Below are 23,010 nucleotides of genomic sequence, written 5' to 3' on the forward strand. Positions count from 1 at the left end.
TAGTCTGGACTCCTGACTGAGGAGAATCAACAGTGGTAGTCTGGGCTCCTGACTGAGGAGAATCAACAGTGGTAGTCTGGACTCCTGACTGAGGAGAATCAACAGTGGTAGTCTGGACTCCTGACTGAGGAGAATCAACAGTGGTAGTCTGGACTCCTGACTGAGGAGAATCAACAGTGGTAGTCTGGATGTTCAAACGGAAAAGCAGGACCATTCATCTGATCCAACCCTGTGGAACAGAGGGCTTTAAAGACCAATGCTGTTTTCTTTTGGTCATGTGACCCCATTGGTAATGGAAAACTTGCTTGCAAACATATTTCTTCCATGAACAGATGGCTTCGTGGGTCTATGTGGAGAGAATTATTTACTTTTAGGTTTTTGTTACTTACTCTCAATCTCTTTACGTCTCTTTCTAAATTTCACCAAATGATTGACTAGAGTTTATTGGAATTGGTGCGTTAAAACGTTTACATCAAAGGCTCATATGGGCCTTATGCTATCTTTCGCTATTTATAGTCAGGCAGAGCCTTAGCCTTTCTTCCACACTGCACGGAATAGAATGGACGTCCTGCAAAAGGGCCCCGGGCTGGCTGTGTATGTGACTGTTTAGTTTCGCAAAATGGAGGACATCCTTGTTCTAATGATTCCAAGTAAAGCCAACTTGCCTGTGGCAGCTGATTTGAAAGATGGAGAACCAGGGGATAATATTTTTATCCTGAAATTCATACGTCATCATTTTCTGTTCTGCAGACAGTTAGGTCGACATGCTCTGGTTTGCTGTACATTTTCACAACAGACAGTCCCAAAGCCATTGGATGTCAGATGTTTACTGTATGCCAACTTCTAACCTACATAATTGTCATGCCAAATAAAGGCAGTTTGTTTCAATCAATTATTCCCCTTCCTCTAGTGAGACTGTACTGTGAACTGCAGGTTATAAACTAGGCTAATATGTAGCCCAGTTATATACACTACACATACACTACAGGTGTATGTGGACACCTGCTTGTTGAACATCTCGTTGCAAAATAATGGCCATTAAAATGGAGTTTTACCCTGTTTTCTGCTATAACAGCCTCCACTTTTCTGGGAAGGCTTTTCACTAGATGTTGGAACATTGCAGCGGGGACTTGCTTCCATTCAGCCACGAGCAGTAGTGATGTCGGGCACTGATGATGGGCGATTAAGTTTGGCTCGCAGTCGACGTTCCCAAAGGTGTTCGATGGGGTTGAGGTCAGGGCTCTGTGCGGGCCAGTCAAGTTCTTCCACACCGATCCCGGCCAACCATTTCTGTATGGACCTCGCTTTGTGCACAGGGACATTGTCATGCTGAAACAGAAAAAGAGCCTCCCCCAAACTGTTGCCACAGAATTGGAAGCACAGAATTGTCTAAAATGTCATTGTATGCTCTAGCGTTAATATTTCCCTTCGCTAGAACTAAGGGGCTTAGCCCAAACCATGAAAAACACCCCCAGACCGTTTTCCTCTTCCACCAAACTTTACAGTTGTCACTGCATTGGGGTAGGTAGCGTTCTTCTGGCATCCGCCAAACCCAGATTTGTCCATCGGACTGCCAGATGGTGAAGCGTGATTAATCACTTCAGAGAACGCGTTTCCACTGGTCCTGAGTCCAATGGAGGCAAGCTTTACACCGCTCCAGCCAACGCTTGGCATTGTGCATGGTGATCTTAGGCTTGTGTGTGGCTGCTCGGCCATGGAATTCCATTTCATGACGCTCCAGGCGAACAGTTCTTGTGCTGACGTTGCCCCCAGGGGCAGTTTGGAACACGGTAGTGAGTTTCGCAACTGAGGGCCGACAATTTTTATGCACTTCCGCACTCGGCGGTCCCGTTCTGTGAGATTGTGTGGTCTACCACTTAGCTCCAAAAAAGGGAACACTTAAACAACACAATGTAACTCCAAGTCAATCACACTTCTGTGAAATCAAACTGTCCACTTAGGAAGCAACACTGATTGACAATAAATGTCACATGCTGTTGTGCAAATGGAATAGATAACAGGTGGAAATTATAGGCAATTAGCAAGACACCCCCAATAAAGGAGCACATCTGGGACATCATGTCTCGCTCCATCCAACAACGCCACGTTGCACCACGGACTGTCCAGGAGTTGGCGGATGCTTTAGTCCAGGTCTGGGAGGAGATCCCTCAGGAGACCATTCGCCACCTCATCAGGAGCATGCCCAGGCGTTGTAGGGAGGTCATACAGGCACGTGGAGGCCACACGCACTACTGAGCCTCATTTTGACTTGTTTTAAGGACATTGCATCAAAGTTGGATCAGCTTGTAGTGTGGTTTTCCACTTTTAATTTTGAGTGTTACTCCAAATCCAGACTTCCATTTCCAGACCTCCATCCAGACCTCCATTTCCATTGATAATATTTGTGTGATTTTGTTGTCAGCACATTCAACTATGTAAAGAGAAAAGTATTTAATAAGAATAATTCATTCATTCAGATCTAGGATGTGTTATTTTAGTGTTCCCTTTACTTTTTTTGAGCAGTGTAGATAATGTGTTTGTGTTTTTTTCCCCTACCTCCATCAGCTGCCTGACACCAATGCCAGGTCAGTGCAGTAACACTGTTAGTTAACTATCAGACAGATGAGTGAGCGTGTGGTCTGACTGAGGGGTGCTAGCTGGAACTGGAGGAGGAGGAGCAGCTGTCCTGGGCCCCAGACAGAGCCTGCATGGCCAGGCAGCTTCATTACAAAGCTGGTTTTGTCTCTGGCTCTCTTTGGGAACCACCACCAGACCCACTGAAAGGATGTGTTCATCAGTCGGGTCTCAAATGCTGAATAATCAACTAGCCCTGTTCCGGAAATACAACTTTCTATCTCTTTCTGTGAGGCTTTTCTTCTTCTTTGCAAAGTAGTTTTTCACCCATTCAAACCTCTCACAATAAGACAATCAAGCACAGTCTATTTCGTCTTTTCTGAAGGCCCAAGCTAATTTCTTGCATTGAATTACAGTTTTGAAACGCTGACGTTTTTTGGGGGAACTACCTCATCTCTGTCCCCTTCTGTTTGTTTTTTTTTGTTTTCAAACCGTTTGCCTTGTGGGTATGTTTTTGTGACACTGTTCATCTCAGAACCAGACGCCACAGCCTGATTGATGCAGCTAGCCCAGATAACATACAGTACCTCACTGAATGACTGACCTTTTCATTTGGAGCTTTTGACAGGCGCGGGTTGCAGGCACTCTAAGAGCTGAAATGCCATATCACAGCCCCGTGCTGCACGATGTGGCTCTTCTGGATTCAAATGCCTGCAGCCAATCGCAGCAGCAGAGGCATGGTGGCAGTGATTGTTGTCTGGGGCTCGTGCCAGGTTTAGATCTTACTGTTAAGCTCAGTGGTAGCTCGGGGGTTTAGATTGACTTGGCCAACCAGTTGAATGACCTTTTTGAAGTCTTATCTAACTGTCAATATGTGGGTGTGACAGTCCAGGGAAGGGTGACATCATTTTATATGCTTACTAGGGATGCAAATTTCGGTAAATATTGCTGTCGACTAACCCACCCTCATTAACCGGTCAACAAACGTTACATTTTTTTTCAACAGAAACTAGCCTGCTATGTATGCATACAAGGAAGGACATTTTTCATTTAAGAGCTTAATGGAAAGATGCAACAATTGCAAGCCTATCGTCTTACAGTCAAAAGGCTGTAGCCTATTATTGAACATGCAGTTCCTGTAATAAAGCAGCCATTAATTAAAATGTCATTTTGAAACTTTTGCCAAAATGCAATTTGCGGGTGAACAGTTGTAAACAGCTCGCCTAATGCGACCGCTTCCATATGTGACAGAGATGGAAAATCTCAGTTAGAAACTAATACGGAACCAAAACAGGCTGCGCGCGTGTGCCATCGTGCATACATTTATTTTGTCCCCCACACCAAATGTGGTAACGACACACAGGTTAACTTCTCTAGGGTAGGGGGCAGCATTTGGAATTTTGTATGAAAAGCATGCCCAAATTAAACAGCCTTCTACACAGGCCCAGAAGATAGGATATGTATATAATTGATAGATTTGGATAGAAAACACTCTAAAGTTTCCAAAACTGTTATCATGGTGTCTGAGTATAACAGAACTGATTTGGCAGGCGAAAACACGAGAGAAATCCATTCAGGAAGTAAGATTTTTTTTGTTTTTGTAGTTTTCTATTCAATGCCATTACAGTATCAATTGACTTAGGACTCAAATTGCAGTTCCTATGCCTTCCACTAGATGTCAACAGTCTTTAGAAATTGTTTCAGCCTTGTATTCTGAAAAATGAGGGAGTAAGAGCAGTCTGAATGAGTGGACCCTCCTGCCGTGTCACAGGGCTTTTTCATGCGCGCGACCGAGAGTGCCTTTCTTGTTTACCTTTTATATTGACGACGTTATTGTCCGGTTGAAATATTATCGATTTATTTAGGCTAAAAACAACCTGACGATTGAATATAAGCATCGTTTGACATGTTTCTATGAACTTTACGGATACAATTTAGATTTTTTTTCTGCCTGTTGTGACTGCGTTTGAGCCTGTGGATTACTGAAGAAAACGCGCAAACAAAACAGAGGTTTTTGGATATAAAGACAGACTTTATCGAACAAAATGAACATTTATTGAATAAATTAATGTCTTCTGAGTGCAACCATATGAAGATCATCAAAGGTAAGTGATTAATTTTATCATTATTTCTGACTTGTAACTCTTCTACTTGGCTGGTTACTGTTTGTAATGATTTGTCTGCGGGGCTATGTTCTCAAATAATCGTAAGGTATGCTTTCGCTGTAAAGCATTTTTGAAATCTGACCCCGTGGTTGGATTCACAAGAAATTAATCTTTACAACTATTTTACATAGGTTTATCTTTTCTGAATTTTTATAATGAGTATTTCTTTATTTGAATTTGGCGCTCTGCAATCTCACTGGATGTTGGCCAGGTGGGATGCTAGCATCCCACATACCATAGATTGAACTAATTATATTAATTTGGGGACAGGTCGAAAAGCATTAAACATTTATGGCAATTTAGCTAGCTAGCTTGCAATGGCTAGCTAATTTGTACTATTTAGCTAGCTTGCTGTTGCTAGCTAATTTGTCCTGGGATATAAACATTGAGTTGTTACTTTACCTGAAATGCACAAGGTCCTCTACTCCACCAATTAATCCACACACAAAACGGTCAACCGAATCGTTTCTAGTAATCTCCACTCCTTCCAGGCCTTTTCTTCTCTTGACTTTATATTGCGATTGGCAACTTTCATAAATTAGGTGCATTACCGCCACTGACCTATTTTGTCTTTCAGTCACCCATGTGGGTATAACCAATGAGGAGATGGGAGAGGCAGGACTTGCAGCGCGATATGTGTCAGAAATAGAACTGACTTGTATTTTAGCCCGTGGCAACGCAGACGTTCGTTGGTGCGAGTAGTGTGGGTCAATAATTGAATAACAGATTTCTAAATTTATTTTGCAATGCTCACGCACATGACGTGAATGGTGTAGTCAGCCTGTAAGGGGGCTTTCACACCAAGTTGGTTTGGTGTGCTTTTTTTCCCCCCAATCTGGGGGGTATAACCCCTTAGTCCGTTTTACTTATTTAGTTCGGTTCGTTTGGACTGGTGTGAACTTTATCCGTACTAAACAATGCAGCATGGTTCTCTCTAAAAGGGTGATTTTGGTCTGATTCAATTTGTACGTTGGTGCGGTTCGCTGCAGGTGAGAGCGCAGTCCGGACCAAACGCAGAAAAAGAACCAGAGTCACGCATGATTGTTTTTTTGACATCGTAACTTGACATCTCTGAAACATTTTATGTGAGTAGCAGCGCATTTATGAACACATCTGCTGCAGGTTAGGGGAGACGAGGGCTATACCGGGGATCTCGACTACTGAATATAGACTATTCAGGTAGCAGTTAGTGGCTATTCTCCCGCATGTTGTTGGAATACCAAATAAAAATTAACATGAAGATTTGGACACAAGTGATGCGTCAGGATACTCATAAATGGATTTAACGTGAGCATATTTGTCCTATAAACGTATGACTTGCATGGAGAAGTGGTTTTGTTGTGCACTTTCGGTTGGATTACTTTGAAGTAAGGTAACATATGCCTCATTATTTGAAGTTAAGTAAAACGTTTAGGTTTCAAACAATTATGCTGCCTGACGCTCACGTTGCAAAGTGATTGGCGACGCATTGTTAGCCTGACTATAGCCTATGCCTTCCGAATGGCAAGCGAGCTTGAATTACGAGTTGAGATTGAGAAATAAAAATAGTAGCTCTTTTTTTTTTTTATAGTGGCCATCTCAAAAACATTCTAAAACCACACGTTACAGTCCAGTACCAGCTTTTTGAGGTGCTCTCGCGCTGTCTGACAGGTGATGGGCTATTCCGCTCCTCGAACTAGGATCTGTATGCTGTGCGCATGTGATAAAAAAATGCGTCTAACGAAAATACATACATGCCAATTTATTTCCACTAAATTATGCAAATTAAACCAATAGAATGATAAGCAAGACCAGTCCAAATGTCGTTTCGACAGAGGTTACCCAGTAACATCCCTAATTCTCACCTTGCACTGGAATGAAAGCTAGTAGATACCGTTTCTCACTTACATTTTTACTGGAGGACCCTTCTCAAAATTGTCAATGTGGTGGTGCTGCTGGCTGCTGTAATGTTACACTAAACATTTCAAAATGGCGGATCCTTTAGTTGTGGATGCAATAGCTTAGGCTATTTCCCCCAATCACATTGTTTTATACCAAATCGTACTGCCAGCGCCCCCCCTCCTTCTGCCTCTCAATATTTCTTAATTAATTGCTTATGATAAACCCTGGTACTAGTCCCAATTGCACTAAAAGCATTGAAATAGGAGGGAGGCGAAATACATGCTTGGGGGTTATGGCTTGCTGCAGCACTACAATCTCCCTGAACGGCATTGACATAGTGTTTGTGGGAACTCAGTCCTCTTCTCAATACCCACAAAGTGGCAGTGGTTCTTCCTCCCCAGCCAACCCCATCTTCAGCAGCCGGTGTCTTCATGGTGCTCCCCTAGCCACTGAACTATTGGCCGTTGTCTCATTAAGGAGAAAGTCATCAATATCCATGCTGGTCTCCGATGTGCACAGCTTTGTATGGTTGATCCAGACTGTATGTAGTGGTCCTACATCTCAATACAGTTAGTTGTTGAATTTGCAGTGTCTTCATATTACCACCATCATTTACATTATTTTTTGTTGCCTACTACTACACAGGCCATGACCTCCTAGTCCCATTGTGGTGGTAGGCTGAAGTTGTATGTTATTTCTATACCCCTGAAAAGCCTCTTCCTGCACTGACTGACTCCACAATGGGATTCTCAGATCAGTCTGATCTCTTCTTTGGCCCCAGACCAGCTGGCACTGAGAGATGGGATGGAGAGCCCTCCGGTGTGTCTGAGAAGAGAAAATGATAGCGATAAAAACAAAACCTGAAGAATTCATTAAGTTCTTCCTTTGGTGCCTGGTATGTGGGGGAGGATTCCCTCTACTGGGCTGTACAGAATGGCCATATATAGACCTAGTTAGCCAGCCACTGTCAGTCAGGCCTGCAGGGCTGGTGGTGCCCTAGCGCTCTTAATCCCTATGATGTGCCAACCTCTCTTAAACATCATGCCTCTTTCTCTTCCCTCACCACCCACCGGCTTCTACTCTGCAGTCCATGTTAGCCGAATCTACAGGGATGCTGGGGGAATATACCCACAGTCCCGTGGTGCTGGCAGCTCCTGTGACCTCACTCTTTTGCACTCCATTGCTTTCCTTCCCCCTCTCTCCCTTCTCTTGCCCCCTTCCCTCATTTTACCTGTGTGTAAACCATTTTTACTTCTCCTGCTTGCTCATAACCTCAAATCATCCCCCTACCCTCTCTCCCCCACTCTTTCGCTCTCTCGCCCATGTCCGCTTTGCCAGGGGAAGGACTTGGCAGGTTTGTGTGGACCCAGGGTGAGAGGTCTGCTGCAGCTTTAAATAGCTTGGCCCAGTTCTGTGATTTGTAAGGTGCACACTGAGGGTCACTGGTTCCAACACTCTGTTTGACACGGTGCCATGTCTCTGTGATAGAGGCCACATGTAACACCCCCCCCTTGCAGGTACAGAGGAAAGGTCATAGGTCATGAGCAACATCGAACCCTCTGTGGCAGTAACGCTGAAAAGGAACCATACTGGGCTAGCTTCCATATTGTATTTGGGCTATTGCCTTTATATTGGCTTTGCTTTCACATTTCATCTGTCCTAAAATGGCATCAGAAACTTGTAGTTGGGATTTCAATTTCCTCACTTTAAGCTGTCTTTAATATTGGAGACATAAGGATGAAGATAATTTAACGGCGCTTCATTTTTCCTTGAATGAAAGGCAAACTTCCCAGGATCTAAACCCATGACATCACTGTAGAGCAAGGTTTCTAAACTCAGTCCTGAGCTAAACAAAGGAGAACTGCCAGTGACGGATGATGCAACACAGACGCAAGCACACCTGTCTGCCTCCTAATCGTCTAGACATCCCCAGTCTCTGCCCCTCCCTGTCTTTTCCTCCTCCTCTTCCCCATCTCTCCTCTATGTACCACTTAGCCATCTACCCAGGCTGCCATGTGGGTAGTGGAGGGGGTAGACCAGGCAGGGTGTGGTGGTGCAGTCTGTCCGTATGGAGGTGGGTATCCTCCAACTAATGCTGAGTGATTTTAGTCCTTTTTGAGAGTTTTTGGTTCGATTCTTTACAAATAATCACTGTTTTCGGTATATTTTTGGGGTGGACATTAAATGCACTTTGCATTATGTGGGTTGAATGATGTAACACAGAATAAAACAATTAATACAATTTCATGACGTTTTATTTGATGACTACTATTTCATTCCAAGTCATCTCATCTCTGTAGAGCTTCAGCCTACGCTGTCTGACAAAATCACTATTTTACTAGTTCATCAAAGCAAAGAAGGCATTCATTTATGACTGCTGAATATCAGCTATCTTTTAGATCATGTATTTTCAGATCGAGATTCTTCTCTCCATCTCAGTTCCTATAAAGACCGGACTAGTAAGAGCGCAATGGATTATGGTTATTGTAGTTAATTAATACATTTTCTCCCTTAAACTAGAGTCAAAAGTTTTGGCAAGCCTACTCATTTAAGGATTTTTCTTTATTGTACTATTTCCTACATTGTAGAATAATAAATACATCAAAACTATGAAATAACACCTGGAATCATGTAGTAACCAAAAAAGTGTTAAACAAATCAAAGTATATTTGAGATTCTTTAAAGTAGTCACCCTTTGCCTTGATGACTGCTTTGCACTACCTTGGCATTCTCTCAACCAATTTCATGAGGTAGTCACCTGGAAGGCTTTTACAACAGTCTTGAAGGAGTTTCCACATGCTGAGCACTTGTTGGCTGCTTCACGCTGCTGTCAACTCATCCCAAACCATCTCAATTGGTTGAGGTCGGGTGATTGTGGAGGCCAGGTCATCTGATGCAGCACTCCGTCACACTCCTTCTTGGTCAAATAGCCCTTACACAGCTTGGAGGTGTGTTGGGTCATTATTCTGTTGGAAAAACAAATGAGAGTCCCACTAAGCGCAGACCAAATGGGATGGCAGATCACTGCAGAATGCTGTGGTAGCCATGCTGGTTAAGTGTGCCTTGAATTCTAAATAAATCGCTGACCGAGTCACCAGCAAAGCACCACCACACCACCACCACCACTCTTCATGGTGGGAAACACGCATGCGGAGATCATCCGTTCACCTACTCTGTGTCTCACATAGACACAGAGGACAGAAGGACAGAGATCCTCCGGTCGAATGTCCACTGCTCATGTTTCTTGGCCCAAGCAAGTCTCTACTTCTTATTGGTGTCCTTTTAGTAGTGGTTTCTTTCCAGCAATTCAACCATGAAGGCCTGATTCACACAGTCTCCTCTGAACAATTGAGGTTGATCTGTCTGTTACTTGAACTCTGTGAAGCATTTATTTGGGCTGCAATCTGAGGTGCAGATAATTGCTTATTTCTGAGGCTGGTAACTGTAACGAACTGATCCTCTGCAGAGGTAACACTGAGTCTTCCTTTCCTGTGCCGGTCCTCATGAGCCAGTTTCATCATCGAGCGTGATCATTTTTGCGACTGCGGTTGTAGAAATTGTGAAAGTTCACATTTTTTCAGTTCGACTCACCTTCATGTCTTACGGTAATGATGAGCTGTCGTTTGCTTATTTGAGTTGTTCTTGCCATAATATGCGACTCGTTTCAGGAAACTAGGCTTATGTCGTGTGTCACTACTTCACCATTTGAATGAAAACTTTATATTATTTTTTTTAATCAAAAAATTTGCTCTGGCTATCTACTCTGATTTCAGAGCACTCCTCTGTGTGAGAGCGCAGAATAACTGATGAATTTAAGAACGCCTAACGCCTGTTTTCATTTTGCCGGTGTCAGTAAACGTTGGCAAAAAAGCGTAAATTGATGCCAGCAGCACAGTTTTTTAAAATTATTTTTTAAATTTATTTTGTACATTTTTATTTCACCTTTATTTAACCAGGTAGGCTAGTTGAGAACAAGTTCTCATTTGCAACTGCGACCTGGCCAAGATAAAGCATTGCAGTCACCAACGCTCTGGATGACAAAAAAACAGCCTAACTAGCTCTTATTGTGAGTAAAATGGTCAGTGAACGGTTCTCTCATGTTAGCCAGTTAGCTTGAGTGCTTGACAGTTGTTAGGACAGAACGCTCAGATCAATCCATGGAGAGATGGGTGGGGCTAAAGCTTAAGAGGGTGTGAACAATGCTGAATGGGTGTAGACAAAGCTCTCCAGCAGGTACCAAAACATTCAAAGGTAATTTTCTCAAAAGTGAAGTTACAAGTTTCAAAGCAGAATTTCTTTCCCATTGTTCCTCAAATGCAGTGTATGATATTCCGCTGTGTATCTCTGTGCCTCTGCTTTTGTCCAATGTAAAAATAAAAAACACAATTTCGAATGTTGCTACATAACACGGAATCAAGGCGGTCAGTCACATACGGACTTGATCTTTTACCAAATAGGGCTGTCTTCTGCATACCAACCCTACCTTGTCACAACACAACTGATTGGCTCAAATGCATTTAAGAAGGAAAGAAATTCCAGAAATGAACTTTGAACAAGGCAAACCTGTTAATTGAAATGTATTCCAGCTGACTACCTATGAAGCTGGTTAAGAGAATGCCAAGAGAGTGCAACGCTGTCAAGGCAAAGGGTGGCTACTTTGAAAAATGTAAAATATATTTTGATTTGTTTAACACCTTTTTTTGGTTACTACATGATTCCATATGTGTTATTTCATATTGTTGATGTCTTCACTATTATTCTACAATGTAGAACATAGTACAAATAAAGAAAACCCCTTGAAATAATAGTAGGTGTGCCCAAACTTTTGACTGGTACTGTATGTAGAACATTTGTCCCCTACTACATCGCACATTCAGGCTAGATCTGATTTATCTCCAGAGAAACTGTATTGAGCTCAAAAAAATGAGTGAATGGAACTGAAATAATTAAACTGACGTCGGTCAATTAATTGTTTAAAAAGCGGGAAAAAATCATTGTAATTTTGGTTATTCGCTCTGCACTAACCTCCCAGGACAAACTGTGTATTGCTGGGAGGACTCCGCACATTAAAGGCTGGCTGGCCAACCCAGGAGGAGGAGTTGAGGGAGCATCGGAGTGAAGCGGCAAGGATGATGCTGGCCTGGGGTCCATTTTTTTTTTCCCTCTCCTTGTTACATCCACTAGGCCCTTTGGTGTACCCAGATCCTCCCAGTCTGCTAATAGTTTTTCGGTCAGATCTGCTTAACCCCAAAGTGGTACGGGCGAGGGACCAAAATGGAACCAGTATGAAGACAAGTTAAGAGATCCTCTTGAACATTCATTCTCCTATAAACAGATCTATGTAGGTGTGTGTGTGTAGCTTTGGAAACATGTCTCTGAGGGGCTCCAAGCAGCGGTGTTGAGCTCCAGTACACAGGCCTGTTAATGTGCGCTATGCAGCAGGAAGCTAACCGGGCCTGCTCAGTTAAATGGTGCTAGCTGTGGTTTAACCGCTATTTATAGCCTAGCCTTCCACAGTTGGTGGAGGCACAATTGTAGGTTAGTATGCTGGGAATGGGAGTGGAGGGCCATAGGCAGTAGGCATGTCTCAGTGGGTTAACCCCATGGTGTCTGCACAGACTGTAGTCTAGCTCCTATTACCTTCTCGGGTACAAAAATGATCACAGATCGCCCCTTTAATCTCTGATCTAGCAAGGTAGTATTGGTATTTGGTACTAATGCTGGAAACCTTAGCTTCAATTCCATTTGAGTGCACAGACCAGTGATGGACAGCCATTGAAGCCAATCCCTCTGGGATCAATCAGCTGATCTGGTGTTGAACGTGTCATCCACTCTGTGACAGGGCCACGTCTCACCCCGTTTCTTCAGAGGCCCTGTCTAGACTTGACAGTTCATGCAGCTTTAGTGTTCTGATTATGGAATTCTGAATGCGTCATGAATCTACACCTACATTTTTAAATGTCTACCGTGTCCAGATTCCCTATATTCAAATGTCAGAATGTATTTTTATAAACTGTGGGATAAGCAAAATATGATAACACAACAACTGATGGCAGTAGCTAACTACTGTAGCTAACTAGCCAGATAACCTGTTTTAGCTAACGAGCAACACTAAAGGTATTGCAAACGGATTAGCGTATCTGTAGGGACAGACTACTGTCCGTCTGGTCATGTGACTACTAGGTGCGTCTGGTCATGTCTACACTTACATGCGACTTCTGCTATCAGAATACAAGGAAGGCATTGAAAAGATGGTCTAGACGCACAAAAGTTGCTTTGTGGTCTGATTGTGTTCCGATCTGTCTCGGCTACCTCAGTGAGGACGCATTCAGGCTACAGAAAGTGCATACAGTGGGTGACGTCATCAGTACTCCTCGCAAAAATCTAGTGTTTTGGGACTGAGGCACCTTTTCATTATAATGGTGGAGGAAATGCATTCCTAGCATGTGAGGACCAGTTTCCTGGCCTCAGAAAAGCAAGCCACCTAGCTAATATTTAGAAAAACTCTTTTTGTTGTTGTTTGGATACAGTTAGCCTGATCTGTCCATGTGCTCACACTTTGTGTGTGTGTGTGTCTTCCCTACACACACAGTCCGCTGCAGCTCTTTGTCTCTTCTCCCCCCTGCTCTGGCCCTTGCTCTAATGGCTGTCACAAGACCCACACAGCCCCTGGGCCGTCCACACCACTGCCTGAACACAACTCTGCTTTGTCTGTGTGTAAGTGTGCGTGAGGAGCGACCCGCTGGGCCACCTCATTATCATACAGGGGCGAGACACAAAAGCCCCTCGCGAACGAGACGGCCTTCCCACCCGGGGCTGTAGCCCAGTCTGAGCTTCAACAGACTTTCCTTTCGGTGTCATGTTTCTCACGTAGCACCTCGTCGGTTCAATCCGCAGACAAGCAGGTGAAGGAGACCACACTTTGAGTTTATTGAACGCAACTCAGTTTTTATGGCTGATACTCTATTAGGAATTTAGAGTCGCCTCTTCGATTGAGACCACAGCCCCTTCTCTCCAAGTGCTGAAGGAAAACGCTGTAGCAGCTGCACTGTGATCAATAGCAGCTGCATTATTGACTGGTCTCTCCTCTCACAGCCCGCTCAGCTTCGGCTGGCTTCTCTACTGGCCTGAAGTGGCTGGCTTAACTCCTTCAGTCTCTCGCTGACTCTGCCACGTGTGGGTCTATATCCGATCGGAGAATGCACAGACATCTATCTACATGCTGTACCATGGAGTAAACCACGACCTCTCCCCCCATCTCTTTCCGCCTTTGTCTGTTCTGTTCCGTCCCCCCCCCCATCCATAGTGTGTTCTGGTGGTTGTAAGAGGTAGGGTCAGCAGTGGGTCAGTTGGCTGGTATGTGTAGTAGATACAGTACAGACAGGGTCTGTTAGTGTGGTAGGGTCAGCAGTGGGTCAGTTGGCTGGTATGTGTAGTAGATACAGTACAGACAGGGTCTGTTAGTGAGGTAGGGTCAGCAGTGGGTCAGTTGGCTGGTATGTGTAGTAGATACAGTACAGACAGGGTCTGTTAGTGAGGTAGGGTCAGCAGTGGGTCAGTTGGCTGGTATGTGTAGTAGATACAGTACAGACAGGGTCTGTTAGTGAGGTAGGGTCAGCAGTGGGTCAGTTGGCTGGTATGTGTAGTAGATACAGTACAGACAGGGTCTGTTAGTGAGGTAGGGTCAGCAGTGGGTCAGTTGGCTGGTATGTGTAGTAGATACAGTACAGACAGGGTCTGTTAGTGTGGTAGGGTCAGCAGTGGGTCAGTTGGCTGGTATGTGTAGTAGATACAGTACAGACAGGGTCTGTTAGTGAGGTAGGGTCAGCAGTGGGTCAGTTGGCTGGTATGTGTAGTAGATACAGTACAGACAGGGTCTGTTAGTGAGGTAGGGTCAGCAGTGGGTCAGTTGGCTGGTATGTGTAGTAGATACAGTACAGACAGGGTCTGTTAGTGTGGTAGGGTCAGCAGTGGGTCAGTTGACTGGTATGTGTAGTAGATACAGTACAGACAGGGTCTGTTAGTGAGGTAGGGTCAGCAGTGGGTCAGTTGGCTGGTATGTGTAGTAGATACAGTACAGACAGGGTCTGTTAGTGTGGTAGGGTCAGCAGTGGGTCAGTTGGCTGGTATGTGTAGTAGATACAGTACAGACAGGGTCTGTTAGTGAGGTAGGGTCAGCAGTGGGTCAGTTGGCTGGTATGTGTAGTAGATACAGTACAGACAGGGTCTGTTAGTGAGGTAGGGTCAGCAGTGGGTCAGTTGGCTGGTATGTGTAGTAGATACAGTACAGACAGGGTCTGTTAGTGTGGTAGGGTCAGCAGTGGGTCAGTTGGCTGGTATGTGTAGTAGATACAGTACAGACAGGGTCTGTTAGTGAGGTAGGGTCAGCAGTGGGTCAGTTGGCTGGTATGTGTAGTAGATACAGTACAGACAGGGTCTGTTAGTGAGGTAGGGTCAGCAGTGGGTCAGTTGTCTGCTATGTGTAGTAGATACAGTACAGACAGGGTCTGTTAGTGAGGTAGGGTCAGCAGTGGGTCAGTTGGCTGGTATGTGTAGTAGATACAGTACAGACAGGGTCTGTTAGTGAGGTAAGGTCAGCAGTGAGTCAGTTGGCTGGTATGTGTAGTAGATACAGTACAGACAGGGTCTGTTAGTGTGGTAGGGTCAGCAGTGGGTCAGTTGGCTGGTATGTGTAGTAGATACAGTATAGTACAGACTGTCTGGGCCGTCTCGTGCTGCTGCTCACTAGACCATCTCTCTCTTGCCACTGCTCGTCTGGTTTGTGTTGAGAGGCAACAATATACGTTCCTACTCTGTGTGTTTTATACTTTCTGTGTGTGTGTGTGTGTGTGTGTGTGTGTGTGTGTGTGAGGTGTAGCCTAGCCTATACATTGCCTGCCCTAAGGTGGATTAGCTCGTCACCCAATGCCTGTACCCCCCTCATACTCTCCCCCTCTACCCACCCCCTCTCTCCCTGCTCAAATGTCACCTTACATCTTCATCTGACCCCTCCCCCTGGTGCTATTAGCCCCCCATTACCAGCCAGCTCACCTCCCCTTTCACTGCCTCTGATGTGCTTGGCCAACCTTTATGGCAGCACGGCTATATGCTTTTGCAGTGTGTGGCATGGATGGATGGCAGTAACAACATGGATGGATGACCGTCCATTAGCTCACAACAAACTGGTTTGCTCTATTTTACTACCGTGTAGGATGACGTAAAGTGACTTCAGCGTTCTGTCATTCCTCTGGGAAGCTCCGCCTCTAGTGGGAGATGGCCTACGTGTTGCCAGAGGGTAGTTGACTTGAGAAGGATTACAAGGAAGGAATGGGACCGCGTGGGATTTTCTTCTGGTTTTACTGGATGAATGTAGAAGAACAGAGGAGAGGGTTTCAGTGGTCTGTAGAGAGACTGTGTTGAATGGCCTACTAGCTAAATAGTGTGTCAGTGTGATCTTGATCTGGTTGTAGTCTAAGGAGCGGGGAGGTTGTCTGTCTGCCTGCTGAGCTCCAGTCTTTAGAGTTGGAGAGAGGCCAGCACATCTGGCCGTGGTTAGGGGCTTTATGAAGTGTCTGGAGCTGCCTGCTCAGTGATAACCCCCTGCTTCAGGTTACCTCTCCAGGGCCACCGTATCAGACCAGGGGCCCACTAAAGACCCCGGAGTCAGTCAGCTCCTTCCCTGGCTGCTGTGTCCAGACAAGGCCCCTGTAGCTCAGCTCCAGCAGGTTGGGATTGGAGGATGGGGCTTGAGTTGAGGTGACTGTTTGTGTTGTGTGATAGTGGAGGGGAGTTTAGGACTGATATGGGAGAGGGGACTGGCTGGAGCAATGTGGGTCCTCCTGAAGCCTTATCTCACACCGATTGGTTGATCGATCATCATCCTCCTCTTCCTGTCTATAGCCTACATTCCTTCCTGCTTTATTTTCTAGTCCACCCCTCCCCATGACCTGAATCTCAGACATGAGAAATCAGTGGTCACAAAAATACATTCACGTCACGAGTAGTGAATTGGCCTACATATCCAACAATGTTACGGTGATTCCTCTTCATTTTCTGGATAAAACCCACATTTTCTTCCAAAGATTGTCACCCAAGCATCATGCTTAAGGACTGCGTTCTCTGGGCTCACGGAGTGGGGGCGGGGGGGGGGGGGGGGCCCGCAGAGGGTGAAAACTGAACCTCTCCAATGCACCTGTGACCTTTCACCTCGACCAAAGGCTTGCCTGTCTCGACGGGGACTCGAGTGATAAGTAATGTCACTGATGTTTTTATAGACAGTGGCCCCGGGATCAAAGTTGAGAGGATTATAAGTCCAGAGAGTAAAGGCATGGAGGCTTTCTTCTCATCCGTAGCTGGAGAGAATAAGTTGCTTGGTTTTTGTCTCATCCGTAGCTGGAGAGAATAAGTTGCTTGGTTTTTGTCTCATCCGTAGCTGGAGAGAATAAGTTGCTTGGTTTTTGTCTCATCCGTAGCTGGAGAGAATAAGTTGCTTGGTTCTTGTCTCATCCGTAGCTGGAGAGAATAAGTTTCTTGGTTTTTGTCTCATCCGTAGCTGGAGAGAATAAGTTGCTTGGTTTTTGTCTCATCCGTAGCTGGAGAGAATAAGTTTCTTGGTTTTTGTCTCATCCGTAGCTGGAGAGAATAAGTTGCTTGGTTTTTGTCTCATACGTAGCTGGAGAGAATAAGCTGCTTGGTTTTTGTCTCATCCGTAGCTGGAGAGAATAAGCTGCTTGGTTTTTGTCTCATACGTAGCTGGAGAGAATAAGCTGCTTGGTTTTTGTCTCATCCGTAGCTGGAGAGAATAAGCTGCTTGGTTTTTGTCTCATCCGTAGCTGGAGAGAATAAGCTGCTTGGTTTTTGTCTCATACGTAGCTGGAGAGAATAAGCTGCTTGGTTTTTGTCTCATCCGTAGCTGGAGAGAATAAGCTGCTTGGTTTTTGTCTCATCCGTAGCTGGAGAGAATAAGTTGCTCGGCTTTTGTAATTAACCATGCGTTTTTTTTCAATTGACTGTGGATCATAATAGGCGACGGTCCAGAGATGGTCGTCAAGTGTGTGTTTCTTGTTCAGATACACAGCTGCTTCTATCATCAAAAACAACACTGCTGTGGCCATTATCATACACACTGCAGCCCCACAGCAGTGGAAATCCCCATTTTGGTTTTATCCGGATGATTATTAGCAGCTTTTATCTGTTTTGAGGGGTTTGCGACTGAGGGGAGGGTAAGAGACTATTTCTGTCTCTGTTTATGTAAGTAGTGACTGGTGCTGAGAGAGGACTGTGGGAATGTTTGTTCAGCACAGAGATCGTAGCCCCAGTCCATGTCTGTCTGTTTGGATGCTAGTGATTGTTCTGTATCTATGTTAGGCTTAACCAGCCACATGACGGTACACAGTGGACTGAATCGAAGTGATGGTTGTCTATGGAAAGAACTCTGACGGTTGGTCACCTGTAGATTATAGGTCACTATGTACATGGCTAAGATGGGGTTTATTGTAAGAAGGCATGTTTAGCAAGTTCAAGTGGCGCGCACACACACACACACACACACACACACTTATTAACCTTAACCCAGCTGATCAGTGTATTACTGTTACCCTCGGTCGACCTCGTGATGACTGACCTGCTATCTTCTCCTTTTCTCTTCGTCTCTACAGGGGAGACATGTCAAAACTGGACAGCTGGCCGCCATCAAGGTCATGGACGTCACAGAGGTAAAGAAGTTCAGACGAACTGTAACCCCTCCCCCCACCGTGTGTGTGTGTGTGTGTATTGTTCAAGGAGGATGTTACATGGCCGGGTCTATTGGTGAAACAATGTAGTCCTGAGCTGAGATGACCTTTCACATTTCAAAACAAAACAAACTGCCCGCTCTGCCTGTTTTATTTGTCAACCAGGTCTCTCAGATCAGCTGACCATTGTCTTATTTGGGCCTCAGATTAAAGGATAATTGGCCTCATGTCAGGTGGTTTTGCAGGGTTATTACATTGAGACTGAGACACAGAGCTTTAACCAGGGTTGTTGAAAGTGTCTTAGCCTATTCAAAAATGTAATTAATATAAATGTTTGTTTCTGTGAGGAAGTAAATACTTTGAAAATGCTAACTTCAATTGGGGAAGTACAAGCTCTTGATGTATTTTAGCCTTCTCTCTCTCTCTCTATGTATGTATGTGTGTGTGTGTGTGTGTGTGTGTATATATACACGTACGTATGTATACATATATGTACACACACACACACACACACACAATATATACAAAAGTATGTGGATTCGGCTATTTCAGTGTTTAAAATTGAGCACACAGCCATTCAATCTCCATAGACAAAGACTGGCAGTAGAATGGCCTTATTGAAGTGCTCAGTGACATTCAACCGTCATAGGATGCCATCTTTCCAACAAGTTAGTTTGTCAAACGTCTGCCCTGCTAGAGCTGTCCCGGTCAACTGTTAGTGCTGTTATTGTGAAGTGGAAACGTCTTGGAGCAACAACGGCTCAGCCGCAAAGCAGTAGGGCACACAAGCTGATGGAATGGGAGTGCCGAAGCAGGTACAAATCGCCTGTCTTCGGTTGCCTGTCTTCGGTTGCAACAACTGAGTTCCAATCTGCCTCTGGAAGCAACGTCATCACGAGCTGTTCGTTGGGTGCTTCATGAAATGGGTTTCCATGCCCGATCAGCCACACACAAGCCTAAGATCACCATGCACAATGCCAAGCGTTGGCTGGAGTGGTGTAAAGCTTGCATCCATTGGACTCTGGAGCAGTGGAAATGCGTTCTCTGGGGTGATTTAATCACGCTTCACCATCTGGCAGTCCAACAGATGAATCTGGGTTTGGTGGATGCCAGGAGAATGCTACCGGCTTCAATGTATAGTGCTAACTGTAAAGTTTGGTGGATGAGGAATAATGGACTGGGGCTGATTTTTCATGGTTTGAACTGGCCCTTTTAGTGCCAGTGAAGGGAAATCTTAATGCTACAGCATTCAATGACATTCTTGACGATTCTGTGTTTCTCACTTTGTGGCAACAGTTTGGGGGAAGGCCCTTTCCTGTTTCAGCATGACAATGCCCCCCGTGCACAAAGCGAGGTCCATACAGATATTGTTTGACGAGATCGGTGTGGAAGAACTTGACTGGCCTGCACAGAGCCCTGACCTCAACCCCATCAAACACCTTTGGGATGAATTGGAACGGCCACTGAGTCAAGCCTAATCGCCCAAAATCTGTGCTCGACCTCATTAATGCTCTTGTGGCTGAATTGAAGCCAAGTCCCTGCAGCAATGTTCCAACATCTAGTAGAAAGCCTTCCCAGAAGAGTGGAGTCTGTTATAGCAGCAAAGGGGGGACCAACTCCATATTAATGCCCATGATTTTGGAATGAGGTGTTCAACGTGCATGTAGTGTAGTGGTCTTGTAGTGTAGTTAGCCAACTCCTCATTTAGAATGTGCTAGTCTACATGGAAATTCTTTGAGGTCCTGTCTACATTTCAGGAAGAACTTTGACTTCTCCGTAATCAGCCGCTCGTAAATCTCAGTATAATAAGCAGAGCTCATTACAGCTAAAGCCAGCGGGATGTTTTATGGCTAAATTACGTCATTTTGAGGCAGGCAGGCAGGAGGGCAGCCCTTTGCTCTCTCTGTGGCATTCTGCTTTTATCTACTGAAATAGGACCTCCCAGTGAATATGGAACTAGCTGGGCCACACACACACACACACACACACACACACACACACACACACACACACACACACACACACACACTAATGAGAACCCCCACCCCATCCCAAGGGACCTGTGGTTAGTTTTATGATATAGCCGTTGCAGTATAGCCCTTCCATGTGGCCCATGTTGTTTAACATAGGCAATGTTTAAGAGTAAAGGCTAAGTAAAATTCTCAATTCCGTTGCATGCCAATGTGGTCATTCTGGTTCTAGACCAGTTTCTCTGTTCTTATGCCCTGACTTGCCCCCTGTCTGCCACTCCCTGCTGACTGTCATGAGTAAGGCTCTGATGTGTTGCCTAACTGTTTCCTGCCATGGGTGTCATAGGGCATGTCTCACCTGGTTTCCACTAGTTACCCCAGCCACAAAGCCAAAAAGGTTTATCGTTAAAATTGACCAAAACAAAAATGAGTTTTTTTTTGTCTTAATTTAAGGTTAGGCATAAAGTTAGCATTGTTGATAAGGTTAGCCTTAATATAAAATAAAAATTAAGAAGATAAATTGTAGAAATAGGTGGGGTTTATTACTTTGTCTGTGGTAACGAGTGACGACCGACTCCACCCAGCTGTTACGTGGTCATACACCTGCCCTGAAATAGCCTCTAGTCTAAGATATGTTGGATAGATGTAGTAATTCACCTCTATAGGCAGGTTACGTACACACACACACAGAAGTACAGTCATATGAGTATGAATGACTCTGTAGCTTCACCCGGCCAGGTAGAAGAGCACTTGTTATCTCAACAGCAGCTCACTGTTGTCCTAGCAAACTGTTACTGTTGCTGGGAGAGGGAGAGGTGGGCATGGCAGTCCTGGGCAGCACTGTTAGCCAGCTCCGTTCTCTGCTCTCCCACGTGTACCTACGTGCATCTTTAAACGCACCACCGCCGTCACAGTAACTGTGCATCGCTATGCACCAATGTCCCCATCGTCCAGACTCCTCCTTTCCACCAGGGCTTTCTGTAAGGCAAGGGGTTTAACACTCGCTGTGTGTCAATTGGTGTCACTGTTAATCATTGTTTAAGTTGTTGCAACAGAAGAGATTAAGCTACTGGCGGGGTGACCTTTTGCTGTCTTCCTCGCCGTTTTCATGTGAGGTGGGGGAGGGAGGCTGTTTTTGTGTGGCTGTTTAGGTCTTGGATGTGTAAAACCCCATTTTTGATTTGTGTGTGTGTGTCGGTTATGGATGTGGGGAATGGGGATAGCACATTGACATTATATTCTACTGCTGAAAAGCCTGATTTAAATTTTTTTTTTTTAAATCTCTCTCCTGTAATTGGAAATAAATGTGTAGGCAGGGCTCTAATGGAGTTCCAACTGAGGGGATTTTATGTATACATGTACAGTCGTATTAGAGATGTGACAAATGAAAAGTCTTTATAAATGTAAAAAAAAATGTTTTTAAATAAAATTCCACGTCAATTCACAATGCTGCTGCGCTATTGCCAGCAACAGTTTGGGTCTCACGGTGCGTCCCTTTCCAGGTGGTTAAGCATTGCACCTGTACCCCAATTCCACCTCACAAAGTTTGCATTTCCTTCTCATTTAACTTCTCAAAGTATTGCCATACAGAGCGTAGCTGCTGTCGCTTGCCTTTCTGTCTTTTCCCATCCGTTAACTACGATGGCATAATGTTGGAGAGTCGACTCCCATGTGACTCCTAAGATTAAGTCTTTTTTAGAACGGAGGAGACTGTTAAGTTGCCGTAATTCTGTGAAGACAAAACACTCGCATCTTTCAGTGAGGGATGGCGAGAGAAGAGCGGTGCACAGTATAGGCAGGTCGGCCACCAGGCAGACGGTCAGAACCGTGCACTGGGCCGATCTCTCGGCAATCTAAAGCTGTGTCTCACAATGGAATGCCGTACACGCTCGCGTCATTAGCGAAGGGAAAGAGCAGGCGAGGGCAAGCAGAACCGTGCTCATATGTCTTGGTCATCTGTCTCTCGCGATGTCTCGTCTTCCTGGATTCACACATCCACCAAAGTAGCCCAAAGTTCGCCTCTTCATCTGTTTTTTATTTAAATGACACAACTTTCCCCAGGCCTTTGACAGCCTGGTTACTCTGCAACACAGAAAATGATATGTAACTGCACTGTGATATTAATTTTGTGGAAAGAAAACCGTTTCTGTTTGGGATTTTTCGTAATGTTAAGGATCTCAATTTAGTTGAAATGTTCACACCCCTGAGTCGTGTGGAGAGATGGTTTACAGATAGGATAATGGATTCTGTCTGCCATGGACCACACACACACAATGAGATACACACATCATTAATTCCCAAACAAAGAAGTCGTTAGGGCAGTGTGGGTACTGCGTAGCCGACATGTCACATTGCTTAGGGGCCGTGGATGAATGAGGGTTTAATTCCCCCCTACAAAGGCACTTACCAACCCCCGCGAGACTTGGCCTTTGTGGAATGTGGGAAATGATTGACTATTATCCATCTGTAACCGTCCGCACACACGATAGTTGTTTTCCTAAGACGTCGTCCTCCCCCGGCCTTCTCTCTTTATCTAATGACTAATGGTGTGTTTGTAGGACGAGGAGGAGGAAATCAAACTGGAGATCAATATGCTCAAGAAGTACTCCCATCACAGGAACATTGCCACATACTATGGTGCTTTTATCAAGAAGAGTCCCCCGGGGCATGATGACCAACTGTGGGTGA

At 44.9% G+C, this 23,010-nt stretch overlaps 1 protein-coding gene across 9 annotated transcripts in view; it reads left to right on the top strand.

The window, feature by feature from the left end:
* LOC110495767 (mitogen-activated protein kinase kinase kinase kinase 4) overlaps positions 1–23,010 on the top strand; it is a 51,241-nt gene that overhangs the window by 2,161 nt on the left and 26,070 nt on the right. For all 9 annotated transcript variants that reach the window (XM_036952222.1, XM_036952223.1, XM_036952215.1 and 6 more), the window contains exons 3-4: positions 18,278–18,334; positions 22,881–23,006. In XM_036952222.1, the coding sequence (XP_036808117.1) occupies positions 18,278–18,334; positions 22,881–23,006 (183 nt within the window). The remainder of the gene's footprint in view (positions 1–18,277; positions 18,335–22,880; positions 23,007–23,010) is intronic.

The sequence above is a fragment of the Oncorhynchus mykiss genome, chromosome 18 (genome assembly GCF_013265735.2).
Source record: "Oncorhynchus mykiss isolate Arlee chromosome 18, USDA_OmykA_1.1, whole genome shotgun sequence".
Lineage (NCBI taxonomy): Eukaryota > Metazoa > Chordata > Actinopteri > Salmoniformes > Salmonidae > Oncorhynchus > Oncorhynchus mykiss.